Genomic DNA, 16,252 nt, shown 5'->3' with positions numbered 1-16,252 from the left:
TCATTTTATGACCAACATGTACTTTCCCTGACCTGTACATAACCTTGGGTGGAGAAGAGTCTTAGCAACTGCAGACTCTTAAGTCTTAGATTCAGTAACGGAGTCAAGGCTATGAAAAGTTCCACGACTATATTGGGACTACCCCTACACTTCAAATTAGGCACAAGCTTAATTTCCTTCTAGATCACAGTCTGAGTGATGGCCTATTTGAGACTGCCAGAATTGGTCCCAATTGTGATTAAAGAAAGTAGAGATCTATACATTAGCAAAGTTTGGTAGTTATTGTGATTTTAATTTTATAGCAAATATACTGAACAATTTTGACAAAGCATGCACTCAAGACTGATGTAAGGCTTGCTCTCCAAGTATCTTTCCAGATAACAAATGCGTTTTGTTATCATCTGCATGGAACTGAATTGTGGAATGATATGGGCTCCTCAATCACTTACCACGTTGTGTAAGGAGCAGAGGATATAGTGAAGAATCTGTCCAAACGCTGATTCTGAATTTTGATTCACCAAGGATATGGTCTGGGAACCGTGTTGTGACACTCCAGATTTTCCCGGTGTTTGTCTTCAAGTCAAAAGCAGGATAGGCATTTCTTATTCTGAAAAGAACATGTGATGAAATTATGTCTAAATAGGCACGCATTTCAACTCTCTTACAAAAACAAAACAAAAATTCTACAGGATACCTACAATAATAGTACATAGAGAGCTGTTTGGAATAAAATTTTGTGCAAACTGAGGGGAAAACAGTAGCACCTCAAACCTTGTTTCATATATTAGTGGGATACCTATATATCAGGTAGCGTGCATATAACTGCATCTTTTACTTAATAGGAAAACCATCAGTAGAATCTTCATGAACTTCACAGAATCACTGCTGAGCTTGACCTCAGTGAAGCCAAAAGGGGTTTAAACACAGACTTCAGTGTACACCAAGCATGGTAGAAATGAGGGTGCTCAAATATGTGCTTAAATAAGAGTTTTAACTTAAAACTAACCAAGAGCACGTGCACAGACAGCTGCGACTAGGATAGCTGGTCCAAATGAATACAGGAACATGCTTTCTATGCAAAATCTTAGGAAGTCCCTATTTTCACGGTGCTCTAGAATCCAATCTGAAATCCTCATTACTAAAACCATGGGTATTTATGCAAATGTCTGTAGAGAGCAACAACTGTTACAGTCATTGAATCCCTCTGATTCAATGATACCATTACCTATAAAATATATTGCCCCTCCTCCTTCCAATTACCAAAGATCTGCAGAAACTAATTCTTCCTGAGGTACCATTTCCTAATGAACACTGGTCACAGGTATTATGTCTGTCATCTGAGATTAAACTTGCTTTTTAAGCAAATATGCTTTGCAGCTGCAGGTAAGGGTACACATAGTACTAGCTGAAGCTTTAAATTTCACTAATTGGCCTGAATATCTTAGTAGCTAAACTCAAACATCCTGTACTAAGCATATTGCATTCTTTTTTGTTTGTTAGTTTAAGCAGCATTCTGTAGCTTCTGAGTTAGCAATGCTTTATACTGTCTCTGATTAAAGTGTATTTTGAGCCACAGTTCTGTCACAAAGTTCTTCATTACTACGTTACCTCCTGCTTCAGGGCTGCCGCCCAAGTCTCTTAAACAACAGTATGAGCTACTCTTTTATGCCATGTATTTCTATAGCGTGAGAAGGAAAAAAAAAAAAGCAGGCTTCCAAAATTAATAATCCAATGAAGCAACCCATTTCTTATAATGAAAACCAGGGGGCATGATGTTTCAGTGGGGTAGGAGGAAATGAGGCTCTACAATACCTCCAATATGAGATAGATTTATACTCATAGAAAAAAATCATTATACTACAGAGGCTACTTTGGTGACCTATGTAGTTGATGTCAGTCTATTTTCTTTGCAAGCAAGGTACACATAAAGCTTTCCCCTATCACCAAATTCACTCTTGTAACCTGTTTCTGTAAGAAGGTCAAGGACTGAGTAAGACTGGAAGCTTCACTACCCTTTCTCCAGCATCAAATTAATGGGCTATGTACACACATGGGGCATGAAGCCCCTCCTCAACTTACTGGCAGTCATTTCAAAACTAAGCAGACCTCATCTCCTTCCCTACCCTCACACTATCTATATTTTAGGATAATGTGGGGACAGAAATTTGCTTTTTATGCTTTTCAGATAAAAATGCATTCAGTTCCAGAAAGTGTTGCTCATTTATGGCCATCTATTGTTTTCAAGTGATTAAAGGGCTTCTGGGCTGAGCAGGTGAGTGAAACATGCCAATCGCAAAATTTTGAAAGGTTAGGTCTTCCAAGGCATAACTGAAGTACTACACAAGTATTACATGAAGAAAATCTTGTGCTACTTGCTTTCTGTGCTGCAACAACTCAGCGTATGCAGGAAGTACTAACATGTATAGGGATTTGCTATTTCACAGCATTTCATAATGCTGTGTATTTCTTTGCAGTGCAGAGCACATCCTTGAAGTCAGTAGGAGGTGGAGGAACTCTGCATTTTGCAGCACTGAACCCTGAGACTATCAGCTTGGCATCTTCTGGTATCAAACTTGCTTTAGGATGTATTCTGAACCCACCCATGGATGAACATCCACTGTAACTATGTCCATAATTGTAGAAGTAACCTGATAAAGGGATTTCGAAAACTGCTTTACAGTTGTGTACAATGAAATGTTTCAATTATAGATTGCTACCTGTACAAATATTACCTAAAGGAAAACATGATTGGTTTCTATTTGAGCTACATGCTTGAGGTGCAAATCTGCATGTCAGAGTTTGAATTACACAACTTTCCTCTGATGTATAGAACTGCCAGTTATTGAGATTCTTTGGGGACTGGAAGGATGCTCATTTGGCAAGACTGAGTATGTTAGTTATTTGCAAATTTATGACATTTTTTGGTCTTTTGTTTGCTGTGACGTTTTGTCCTAAGAATGCTTTCCCATTTATTTGATAGAAGAAAACCAAAGGTTGTTCTTATTTTCTTTTTAAGAGTATTTGCTTGTGATGCACACTAAACAAATTACTGCAAAACAGGAATGGCTTAATTCTATTAATCTTTTTAGCCCTGTAAATAAACTCATTTATTCACAAAAAAAAAAAAAAAATCAATAGAAAGCTTTTCCTATAATCAGAGTGCAAAGTTAAATGTAGAATGTTTGGACATCAAAAGATTTCAATATCTCAGAGAAAAACCTGTCATGTGGAATGTACCTTCATGCATCTGATGTTAGTAGAATTGGGTTGGGGTCCAGACTGATGAACTGTGGAAGAAAAGACAACTGAGACGTATGTGAATGAGTATGTTTTGAAGCTGACCATCCACCCCGTATGAATATATAATATATTCACTGTTAATTTGGGGGCAACATTAAACTGTTGTTTTTTGCATTTGGGTTTTGTTGTTTTTTTTTTTCTTTTAAGAGAAGCAGGCTTGGCTGACCTTGAATACAGTCAATTCATTAAAGTCTAATTGAAAAAAAAAAACCAACCAGCATTCCATTTTCCAACTACTTTCCTGGGGGAAAGAGCATGCATTTATGCTAACAACTTGATAGTGTGATCAGTGAATATCTACGAAGGAAAATGAATCTGCACAGATGGTCTAAAAACTTGTATTTCTTAGCGCTCTTGGATTTCAGAACAATTTCTTTTTCCGAAGAAGATTAAGAAAAATAAGTTCTATCCCATTAAGCCATGCTATTAACTGTAACGGTAAACAATAATTAAAGGAGGTTTTGTCGCTTGCTAAGTCTCACTTTTCATCATGACAGTATGTACTAATTCTGTTCTCAGTCAGTCAGTTCCTCCAATTCTTTTTTCCTGCTCTGGGCTACACAGGCACTAATATTGTCCAAGACAATGGCAGAAAATGGATCTTAAGTTTCACACACTATAAACCTATAACACTGAAGAGTTAAATGCACTTATCACTGATAAAGGGAACAGCTAAGGGAGAAAATATCTTTTGTATTAACATTTCTTTGTGGATTTTAATCTTTAAACCAAAATTAGAAGCATTTCCATATTTAAGTAGATACTGGAATTATGGTACTGTTCAGGAATGCAGGGTGTGGTGGGTTGACACTGGCTGGATGCCAGGTGCCCACCAAGCCGCTCTATCACTACCCTCCTCAGCAGGATGGGGGAAGGGAAGAAAATAAGATGGACAAAAAACCTGACGGGTCAAGATAAAGGGAGTTTAATAAAAGCAAAAGCAAAGCAAAGGCCACATGCAGAAGCAAAGGAAAACCAAAGATTTATTCTCTATTCCCCATCAGCAGGCAATGTCCAGCCACTTCCCAGGAAGTAGGGCTTCAGTACGGTAGCGGTTACCCAGGAAGACAAATGTCATAGTAACAAATGACCCCCTTCTTCCTCATTTCTCTTAGATTTTATTGCTGAGCAGACGTCCTATGGTATGGAATATCCCTTTGGTCAGTTTGGGTCAGCTGTCCTGGCCATGTCCCCTCCCAAGATTCTGCCCAGCCCCAGCCTACTGGTGAGGGGAGAATGTTGGAGAGACAGCCTTGATGCTGTGTGAGCACTTGCTCAGCAGTAGCCAAAATACTGGTGTGTTATCAACACCTTTCTAGCTACCAATACAAAGCACAGCACCATGAGGGCTGCTATGGAGAAAATTAACTCCACCTCAGCCAGACGCAAAACACTGGGATAACCAATCCAATTAATATAAATAAGTCAAATGTCATAGCTGGCTGCATAAAGTTTTTTTCGTTACTTACTTCTCCACTGCATTGCAAAAAGCAACTGTGTTTTCATTACTTCCTCGATTTGCTTCAACCAGCTGGATAGACCAACCTGTAGCCTAAAAATACCAAAGAGACACCAGAAGAAACAGAGCTCAATTATTCAGATAACAGGAGCATAAGGCTAACCTTGCATTTGGTTCCATGAGAACTAACTTTCATACCTTATCCCTACCATGACTTGATGGAGCTCCAAATAAGAACAAATAACCCCATTTTGAGTGCACTCTAAATGCTTTCAGACTAAAACCAGGAAGTCACAAAGCATCAGCTAGCCTGGGTTTAACAATTATTTTTTTCCCCTCTGTGCAGAATATAAGGAATTCCAGACAAAGCTTTCAAAATTTACCTAGTGTCAGAGCACAGATAACTCTAAATGCAGATGTATGCTTAGTTTAAAAAAATGGGAGAGGGAACAAAACGAAACTTATACTGCAGTGAGTTTTAATCCTTATTTTCTCTCTTCCTGCCCAGGAAGGAAGCTTAGGATCCCTTCAAACTCCATAAACCTGTCAGGTAAGTCCCTAAGACAGATAACAGGAAGCCAGTGTATTCTGTTGAACATGAAAAATCCCCAGATACCTTCTCTAAACTTGGAGAGCACAGGTCTGAGCCACTATTTTGGGTCAAAGCACCCCCTTGTCTGTTTGCCATAGTACACTTCAGTCAGAACATTACCTCCAGGAAAGAGCTTAATACTATTATATCTGCAAACCCATTCTACTGTTGTACATAGAGACATGTACAAGGCTCAATTGAGACACCAGCTTTTAAACCCCTTCAGACAGAGAAGCAACTAATGACACATCACAGAAGAGGAAACTGAGATATGGCAAAAGGCGTATTTTATAATTTTAATAATTTATATACAAATATGTAAATTTATAAAAATTAATAATATAAAACAAACACAATTTAAGTTTTTTTTTTCTGGACAAGGACATGCAATGTGCATGAAAAGATGCAGGCTGGGAAATTTTAGTTACGGTTTAAAAGATGGGCTAAGTATAAAAAATGAAAGATCTGTTGGGAGCTGGCTAGTGGGGAGATCACAATGGCAGAACTGAAAGCTCTGAAGTTACAAACCTTTTATAGATACTGTCAATCTTGGGTCTCATTGTATGTAGTTTTTTCATTAACCACGATAGCACAAGCAATAGGAAAGCACTTATGAAATTTAAAGATAATAAGGGGGCGTCATCAATAGAGGGAAAAATTGAAATGTCTGGTAGGAAAAACAATGGATAACCCTGAGGGTTGAAATAAGAGAGTGAAATTAAATTTAACAATACAAATTAGTTGTCCATCACCCCCTGATTGTAAGGACTGCTGAAAAAGCTCCTTCAAAAGTCACTGAAAACATAGCACCTCCACTGGCTCATTTTTTCCACCTTGGTTAGACACCTACCTTACAAACTCACCTCAGCAGAGTCATAAGAACTTCTGGTGGAGGTGCATTATTTAGAAATTATGAACAATTTGGTAACAGTAATGGCGTCCCAAAATTATGTAGTCATAAACCCCTCCCACAACACAAACGAAAAACAACAACAAAAAAACCCCATTCCTGATCACACTTACATCAGGGTAGACAGTTTTACAAAAAGATATATTGACAAGGCTCTAGGAAGCTTACATCTGGGATGTTGTGTACCCCTATGTTCCACATGGAGGAATTCAAGCTGGAACAAGCTCAGAGAGACATCGCTGTGTTTGTGGGTGAGGTCTACAGCCAGGAGCAGGAGCACAGCTCACAGAGCACAGCAGGCAGGTAAAGCTACAGCAGTTGTTGCAGCAGGGGTGCAAAGGGAGCCCAGAACCTGCACTGAAGACTACACAGAGATGGTGGCGACATGCCACATGGCACAATCTTCATCATGGGGTGCAGAAACTGCCCCTGTGGACAGCAGAGACTTTAACCCACACGGAGCTCCAGAGGAAGGATGCTGCAGCCCAGGTCTCTGGCTGTAGGGCTTGTCTGGTGCCTCTCCCTGGGGCCTCGCTGGTGGGGAGCTGTGCTCTGGCTGTGGTGCCGAGCTGCCAGTGAAGGGGCTGCAGGAGTAGGTGAACAGCCAGGAAGAGGAATAGGAGACTGACAGGGACTCTACAGAGCTAAGGACCACTCAAGTCCTATGCTGCAAAGGAGGGATGACTTAAGACTACCCTACAGGAGCAGTGGATTGAGACTCCCACAGGAGGAAAGGCTGGAAACCTGCTGCTTCCAGCAACACAAAAAGGCTCCTGCAGTTCTGTTATTACAAAGCAGGTACAGTGCTCTGGAAAAAGTGCATGGAAAAAGAGAGATAGGAGGTAAATGAAAAACTAAGAAAACTAGGCCACACGTAAGAAAAGGTGAGGCTGAGACACAACATTGAATGGGACTGAAGGTATTAAAAGAGCAAAACCACAACTGGGAACTGGGGAAGGAGGAAGAGAGAGGAATTAAGCAAGGAGAGGGCCAAAACTGGGAAAGGATGATTGGCCATGAGGACATGGGTATGGATCCTCAAGTTTGTGGCTTGAAGAAGAACGTGATTAAATAATTACTAAAGGACTGCAAAAAGGAGCTTGACAGACAAAGCTGGAATTCAGACCCTCTCCTGCAGGAGACAGAAATAACACAGGAGCCCTCTGCGTCTCTGCACCTTTGCTGGCAGCATTTCTAAGTGAATCCTAACAGCAACCAAGAATCCTGCATAGACTACTAATAGTCTACACAGAGGGAATTAATATACCATTGCTAACCAACTCAAATTCATTCTCGTGGCAGGAGCGTACATAGTAGATACATAGTTCCAACTCCATTGATGAATCATGTGGATGAGATCTAGTTTTGTCATTTCTCTTTTCAGGTGTTCAGAAACTTTACTTTCTTCCCATTGTATATAAAGGTAAAATATTAATTACATGATCATACTGTACTTTTCTATAGGACTCCAGTCTCCACTCACTGCAAATATATGAAAGCTTGAAGTGAATGAGACAGAGAATTGCATATGGAGAGAACTGATGACAACAGGGGTAAAGTAACAGAGTGCATCCCTGGACGACTGGAATCTCTTTTCCCATTCACAGATTTTTCACGTTATGCTCAAGTCACCTGAACCATTCTTTGCAAATATGAACACTAATTGTGTATTTCTTTTTTCTGGAGCACCCAAACTGAAATCACAAAGTTTGGTCTGATGACTGGGCTTGGGTGAAAAAGTGAATCTTGCTAATTATTCTGAAAACATTAGATTCTAACTCTGGATAGAATTTAGATGGAACAGCCAAATCTATTGGGTACTTTTTAGGTTATATTTCAGTTTTCTTTCTATATGGAGAAAATAAAATCTCTTTTCACAGGGATGTTGTGAAGACAGTTTCTTTAGTATTTTTGAACATCCATCTTGGTGATGACAAGACCAGAGAAAATGAACATTTTCTTTACTACACTGGACATATTTTGATTAGCGCGCATTAAATAAAGCCTAGGGCTGTACAACTGCATCCAAGAGCTAAGGATCAGAATGACAGTATGATTTCAGCAATGTGAATATTTCATCTTGCATACCTATGACCTATCTCAATGCTAATCTCCATGTTTCAGCATCCTTTCCATTTCATTCTGTCTGCAGTCTTGGTTCTCATCTCCTACTACTCAGATTCATCATTTACTCATCCTGGAGCTCACTAATCTAATTTGTGCTTGTTCTCTTTCTTTTGCTGTGGTGGTCCACTTTTCCAACTGTTCTGACCGTCTTACTCAGCATCAGCCCTGCCACCCTGCAGCCCTTCTTGTCTTTTCCAAAACTCCCAGCCCAATAGCAATGAGTTACTTCTTCACAGGCTTTTTTACCCTTCCCTCTCTCCACTTTCTTTCACTCTTATTTCCCCTTTCTTACCATCTCAAAGTTCAGTTGCCAGCCCCTTGCTTTGGCTCTCATTCTATCCTGACATGGCTGTTTCTCCCTGAAGGAATTCCTGTGACCATACTGATTTTTCTGCTACAAATCAATTCTCTTCTCTCTCCTGTTTCTTCCTCCTCTAGCTAAACAGCTCAAATACTTCCCTGACTTAATCAAATCCTCCCACACATTTGATTGTAGTCGCCCTTGACTCACTCATCTCTGCTCTTCCCTCCCCTATAATTCTCTCCTCCTCTGTCACAGAAGCATTTGTGCCTGTTCTTATTTGCCTGCTTCCTCTAGCACCTCTTCTTCCCATACCACAATTTAATCTCCTCCTGCTCATTTGTATCCCATTTTCTACTTTTCTCATGAGAAGGCTTGTTCTTTTCATCATGATGTCAGCATGCTTTAGTTTTCCTATTGTAAGTAAAAAGCAACAACAGCCTTTTGTCTCTCCACCTATTCATCCCCTCCTCTTTTGTATTCATCACTGACCTTCCAAAATGTGGTGCCCAGGATTAGTCTTAAGAGTTCCTGTCCTCAGATATATTCCTCGTCCCCCATCTGTTTGGGTCTGACTATGTTTACTTCTATAGTTCTCCCTATTTACAGACATAGAAACAAGTCAATCAAGCGTCTCTTCCCCTTTGCTTTATGATACTGTGATCACGGAGTTAAAAGCAAAAGGTGAACCTAAATTGTCTTTTAATATTAACGGTGCAGAAATATCCTGTAAGATATTTCAGGATTCCTATAATGATTCAGAATGCTAACAAGGACTAGAGGAAAGGGAGGTTTTATCTTTTTTTTTTTTTTTTTTTTTTCATTCTCTATGTCAGGATTTTGAAAGAAAGAAAATGAGGAGAGATATAACATCAGAGAGAGTTATGGGAGTCCCATAAGACATCGTTATAAAACCCAGCAAAACCACAACTGAAGCTAAGATCACCTGATGGAAGGAGGAAAAAAGATAAAGTATTTCCTTCAAAAAGACAGCTAAAGACAGAGTGTGTGTCATAGGATCCAGCTTCCACAGTTATAGTAGATATGTTTATTTTTAGAAAATTATATATGCACACATAAGTGCATGCAGGACATGGTATGTATAAACTCACATGATCAGGATAGGTCAGCCAAACTAGACACAAAGACAAGAATCTGGTTTAACAGAAAAACAGATTCAGCATAATGTATTGTTATTTTGAATCCCAGGTTTCATATCAGACCATGAAGATTTGTTATCTTATTTCTTTCAAACACATCTTACTCTACATTTCTGTACTTATCCCTCTGTGGTAGTCTTATGGTTCAGTGAGCCATAGAATGAGCTTACTGGAGCATTCTAGACCATAATCTAGATTCTCTTCTGGTGTAAAATGGCAAGTTTCCATTAGAGTCAATGGAGATACTTCATTTCATACTAGGTGAGGAACTGGCCCTATTACTTTAAAATGAAGTCTTTTTTAAATAGGTAAGTTGCAGAAATGCATTGACATTTTAAGTATAAGTTGGTTAAAACATGAAACAGGTAGGACAGGGACTCTGCCAGTATAAAATCCTCATTAGCTAGCCACAGTAGTCACCTTCCATTCAAAAGTAATTTTTTATGGTCTGCTGGGTTCTCTTCTGATATTAGAATCAAAGGAAGAGGATGCTCAGAGGTTTTCATACTGTATAAAAATCTCTTCACTAATCACGTAAAGTTTGTTTGAAGGCATCCTCCTTGTAAACGTACAAAAACACTGTGGGAAATTCTGACTGCCAAGAAATCAAGATACACAATTATTGGAAAACATACCTGACGCTTCCCTGCATCTCTGTCTTAGGAAGCAGTTAAGACCAAATAAGATGTGAATAACAAGTTTCGCAGTTGCTTTTGGCCAGCTGAATAGCAAGACACTTGACAAAAACTCTCTACGGGAGCAAAAGCTTTTGCTTCGCCCAAGGCATAAGTGTTATATTTTTCATAAGGTCTTTAAATCAAGTGCTTCTAATCCACGTTGCACCACTGGGAGTGAATACACAAAGTGCAAGGACACAAACAACAAACAACAATCGAGAACTTTAAGCACTGTTAATATGAGAAAATTTAAATACCTCTCTGTCATGTTCAGAGCTGCTGGGCCAGGTAGGTCCTATGTTGCATCTTCTGGAAGTGTCAGTTAAACAAGCTTGCCCATTTCCACTTTCGTCTCTCACTTCTTGTCCAAATGGATAGTTGTCTAAGAAAATGGGACACTGATCATCTACACTGTCAAAACCTATCTGAAAACTCAGATTTGTGTTGCCTCTTTCCACATTTGGATCAAACACATTTGTGAACGGACTTATACTATTCCCTCCATAGAGTTCTCTCTCTTGACTGTAGGGGTAGGGATCCGCCAGAGAGAAGTTTCTGTAATCAGATAGCAAAGAAGATCTGAAGCCAACTGTTGGTGACACTGTGCCTTGTTGCCAGGGAGAGACAGGATTTCCAGGGTAAAGTTCTCCATAAGCAACTAGAGGCTGACCACGAAACTGCTGGTCAGGCACATTCAGACCAAAGATGTCTGATGGGAAATAAATTTCTTCATGATGATGTGAAAGTGATGAACCATAAAAAAAAAATTCATTGTTGACTTCATCAACTATTCGATCAAATCCTAGACAGACCTCTCCAGCAGAACCAGAATGGTACATTGGGTACAGTGCTTGGTCCCCAGCTCGTCCTTCACCAAATTCATTGTGTGAGAAAGGCGCTCTCCCAAAGTATGCCATGGCTGATTCTTCTCTTTGGTCTTATTAATCCTCAGGAAAGTCTTACAATAGTTCCAAGATCAAGAGAGTAACGTTCAGAACTGGAGCTACATACCCACTGAAATGAAGCACAGAATAGAAGTTAAACCCCAAAATATCTAGTATAATGAAAGCAGTATACTTCTTTGGTCTTTTTTTTTGCTTTAGAGCTTTCTCCACAGGGTGGAATGATTTTCTTCATCTGGAGCTTGAATATTCTTTTGCCTGATCCTTATTTTCAGACATATTTATTATTATTATTAAATTATTATTGTTATCCTGAACTCCTAAATAGCAGCAACAGGACGCCTGAAACAATTGATCTAAATACTAAGATATTAATTCTGACAAATTTTAAATAAAATCTCTGTATTATTTCCATTATTTTACACTTGTATAGCACATAATGCAGGAATCTAAAACAAGCAGGTAGGAAAGCTTCGTATTAATGGTTGCTTTAATAGCAGTTTCCTTCACATCTTCCTCTTATTTTGTGCCTCAAATTTCTTCATACTCTACTACTTTTTATCTTAGTGTAATCAGTTGAAGAAAGTTAAGTCATAAGTTAAGAACATAGAAGACATGGATCTTCAATTAATACTCAAAACACTACACCTCAAAAGCTTGGATATAGCATATAAAAAGGAAAACAAATATAAACAAATCAATTTCAGCCTTTTTGTTTCTTTGTTTTTCAAAGCACATATATCTTCAAAGACTGAGGTTGTATCTCTTTTAGCAAATTAACAGGCAAAGGCATGAACTTCTGCAGAAGCTCACCATCATTCATGCTGTTACTAGCAAACTTCCTGATATGATTTTGGCATGTGCTAAGTAGTCCTATGGTTGAAATGGGCAGCATGTACTGGAGACTGCTGTCAGTAGGCATGAGGGTATCTTTTTTAGGAAAAGAGTTTAGTACTAAGACCAAAATCTGTTCTGGGCCACTTGCCCTCAAGGCCTTGGCCTGCTTCATTTACTGACACAGATGCAGCCTAAAACCACAAATGACACAGAATAGCAATACTACATAAAGTACACTGTTGTGCCAGGTACTTTATCACATAAAAGAAATAGAAACATCTGATTTAATAATTCACCAAAAAAAATGTATTCCCTAGCAGGAAAAAAAAAAGGCTACTGAGATAAAAAGCATGCTCAGAAATTGCTAAAGCTGGGCTTCACAAATAGCTTTTCCAGTATGTCCCCAAGACCTATACTGTATTAGTTTAGATAATAGTACCTTGCAATGAGAATCAATATTACAACAGAAGGTATTCATCACAACTTTATTTATTTTTGTTCCATTTGAAGTCAAACTCTAGGTGACACAGGCTTCTGTCACCCACAGTGAGGAATGAGAAGAGAAATGAAAAGTTAAACAGGCTGAAATAAAATCTCCAAGTTAGAGGCAGAACTACTCTTTCAAGCACTCTACTTAGTGATTCCACATGTTGTGTGCTTTGGTTTGCTTTAACCATGTTGAAAAAAAAAAGCATTTATGAAGTTACACTAAGCCAGATAACCAAAATGATACATACCACTTTGAATGGTGATCTAAGCATGAACTTCAATTACAGTCTCTGCACCTTTCTCGCAGGGTGAATCCTGAAGTTCACAACATTTTTAGATTAAGATGACACCCTTTTTTTCAGAAAAAAATTAATAAACATAGCAATAACATTTTTTTTAATGAAATTGTCCTCATTTACAACTTCCTCTGTTTCTCATTTCTGCAGCAGGTAAATAAAAGAAAGAAAAAAAGAAAGAAAAAGATACATCTATTAAATCAAGAAAGAGAATGTCTGGGGTTTTTTTCTGCCTTGAAAATTGGAATGTTAAAGGAAAAATAAAAGATAAAAGAATGATATCTCCCTCCAGCCCCATCTTCCTTAATAAATTTTGGCTACCTGAGAGACTATAATTGAGGCACACAAAATACCATACCTTTTACGCCCTTTCAACTGTTTCTGATTTTTTTTTTTTTCATTTCAAACAAATTCTGTTTATAGTGATACATAAATGTCTAACAGCTAACCCTGTTCATTCACCTCTAACGCTTTTATGTGTAGCATCCCATATTTCTCCAACGGACAAATATTCACACACATAGAGCCCACCTCCAACTATCTGTATATGAATGCTTATCTCCTGCACACTCCATACTGTTCAGGAGAAATACTGCTTTCCTGGTGGTCTTTAAAAGCATGCAGTTTAGCTATAGTGCCAGAGGCTGGTCTATGTGTTCTGCTTCCCTGTTCTCCTCAGTGGACTGGGAAGTCCACGTGAGTATCAAGAAGTCTGCACGATGCAGCGGGCTCCCTCTCCCAGACTGGATCACGGCAGAGGGAGGGCCTAGCAGGGAGCAGACCCTTGTACAGCACTATTTGGAGCACTGTGTCTCTTTTATATAGGCTTGCATTTAAAACTAACCATTTAGACTAGAAACTCAGCGTGCCATGTTGTAAATCTCTGTGGTTTCAGTCTTACCTGCTAGTTCGGTTAGTAAGACTAGGCTCTGTATTTGGCCAAAACCTGAGGCTTTTTGAAACAGCATACAAAGTTCAGGAAAAGAATCGGCTCTTTGCCAGCCACTATTACTCCATTTGAATTGTGCAAAGTGCATTGATAACATTGAATTTTCAAAAATCACTAATGAGGTAAAATTTATAATGCATTTTTTTTAAAAGAAGTTAAGTTTTTAGGTTCATTTTCTTTGCCTTGTTGTTTCTGAATTCACATTTTGGAGGGTTTGGCTTTTTTCTCCTACAGCTATGAAGCCCTCCTTTTCCTTTTAAATGACAGCCATGTTTTCACATAATCATGTCGTTCTGAGATCAGTGGTTTTAAGGGAGAATACCAACAAATACTGTAAAATATTCAGTACAAATCAAGAGATTTGACAGCATCAGACACTGCTCACAACATTGTAGTTGCTGTTAAAGCACATGAAAATACATTCCTTACTTCATCATCCACATACATCCTAGTATAAAAGCTTGGTGCACTGTGGGCTCAATTTTCCCTTTTTACCGGAGCGCAGGAGAGGATTGGGCCACTTGCTAAGCGGTAAGAATATTTGTTGCAACCTCTTACCTGGAACACATCATTTGTTAGAAGAATATACAGTCTCCTATGCCTTCCTGTTCACAGACACATCCAGATGAACTATATGCTTTCAGTATCAAGGGGGTGTAACTTCTTCGTCAGAAGCTTTCCTTCCTGTTTAACCGGTTTACTGAGGTAATGGTTCTTGCCCACGTCTTCCTTCAGGGAAATTTCAAACAGCAATAACAATAAAAAGCTAACACCTTATCTGTTCTCTTTCTCAATTTGGGAACCCAACCTTTTTTTTTTTTTTTTTTTTTCAGTTTTTTTTTTTTTTTTTTTTTTTTAAACATGGTGGTAGATGATCTCACACTTTCACTACAAGTATCAAACATGCTTAAAATAACAAGACAACTTCTCTAAGAAAAAGACTTGCCTCTTAGAAAGACTTCTGCAAAAATTTTACTCCAACTTCATGCAGCTTCCATCTATCTGCACTGGTGGTGCGTGCTCTGAAAGGAGCTCCTAGCTCTGCTCAGAGAAGGGGACGGTACAAATCTTGCATGGCACAGAGGCCCTCTGGCTTTGGCTCCTCAGTATGCAGAGCTGCAACAGTCTAATGGGGAAAGAACCTCCCCCATGCTGGGATATTTCCCAAAGACCCATGAAGCCTTGCCCCTCTGCAAAGGGCCTGCTGAAGAGCTGGAGTAAATACAGCACTGGTCACGAACACCTTCCTAGACCTCAAGGAGCCCGGGACCCTCCATAAAAGGGAGCAGAGGCTGCTCCAGGCACGATGCAGAGGGAGTTTCCTCAGGGACCATCTGCCTTCATACCATTCCTTAAAAAGTTATAAATTGCTCCACTGAAGCAGCTGTTCAGAATTCACACTAAATCCCAATCCTAGTCTACTGCAAGGTTGTTACAGACAGGAAAATATCCTCAAAAATAGTGAGAGAGTCAGTATGAACAAAACAATATTTCAGTTATAAAAAGCTATGCAGTAAGACTGAACAGATTAGATTAAAGCATTTAAAGTTAATAATTAATCTCAGATATCTTATCTTTGATAAACCGAACAAAGTAATAATTTGATAAAGCATTACAGGAAAAACTTTGCCCTTCGAAATATAGCAAAAAGCTATCAATTATGTCATTGTGATTTAAAAGCAGTTAGCCAAGGACAAAACTTATTTCAGTCGGTGAACAGTGATGCATTTTTTTCTCATGTATTTTCCAACCCTTAAAATGTCAGCTTGCTCCACAAACTATCTGGTGGCATTTGTGCTGTACTGTAGTCATTACCAGTGATTACTGTGAAGCGATCCTGAGAGAGAAGAACACACCAATTTTAGGAGCAGCCATTTCGGAGTTTATGGCAGTGTGATGTTGCTTCATCTCACAGTGATTGGACACAGTAAAAGGAGGAGGATTGAGAAAACAGAAGAAATATGTATGGGAAGAGCTCATATTCCCAAGCAAACACAGAAGGCTATATGCATAATATGAACTGAACTGAGACACATCCCCCTCTCTCCCTACAGTGACTTCCAGGAGAAGGTTATGAAGGTTTTTCTTGAGAAACTCTGAACATTTTCAGGATTTTTTTAGACTTTTAAGGTGGCCACTATTTTTCTGTTTTCTGTTTCCCATCAAAGTAGTAGGGAGGAAACTGCTGAGTCACTTTCTACCCTAATTCCTCCTAGAAATACCAAGATTTGTCTCCTCCTCTTTTACTGACAT

The 16,252-nt window shown here is 39.0% G+C and overlaps 1 protein-coding gene across 1 annotated transcript in view; it reads right to left on the bottom strand.

Annotated features, from left to right (window-relative positions):
- PIK3C2G (phosphatidylinositol-4-phosphate 3-kinase catalytic subunit type 2 gamma) overlaps nucleotides 1-15,016 on the bottom strand; it is a 210,224-nt gene extending 195,208 nt beyond the window's left edge. Inside the window, exons 1-4 of the mRNA XM_030041510.2 lie at nucleotides 14,558-15,016; nucleotides 10,784-11,540; nucleotides 4,770-4,852; nucleotides 450-607 (exon numbers count right to left, since the gene is read on the bottom strand). Of these exons, the coding sequence (XP_029897370.1) occupies nucleotides 450-607; nucleotides 4,770-4,852; nucleotides 10,784-11,443 (901 nt within the window). The 5' untranslated portion in view covers nucleotides 11,444-11,540; nucleotides 14,558-15,016. The remainder of the gene's footprint in view (nucleotides 1-449; nucleotides 608-4,769; nucleotides 4,853-10,783; nucleotides 11,541-14,557) is intronic.
- Between the last annotated feature and the right edge of the window lie 1,236 nt (nucleotides 15,017-16,252).

This window comes from Aquila chrysaetos, chromosome 17 (genome assembly GCF_900496995.4).
Source record: "Aquila chrysaetos chrysaetos chromosome 17, bAquChr1.4, whole genome shotgun sequence".
NCBI classification, from domain to species: domain Eukaryota; kingdom Metazoa; phylum Chordata; class Aves; order Accipitriformes; family Accipitridae; genus Aquila; species Aquila chrysaetos.
The sequence above is the reverse complement of the archived record's forward strand: the minus strand, read 5'-3'. Positions and strand labels throughout refer to the sequence as shown.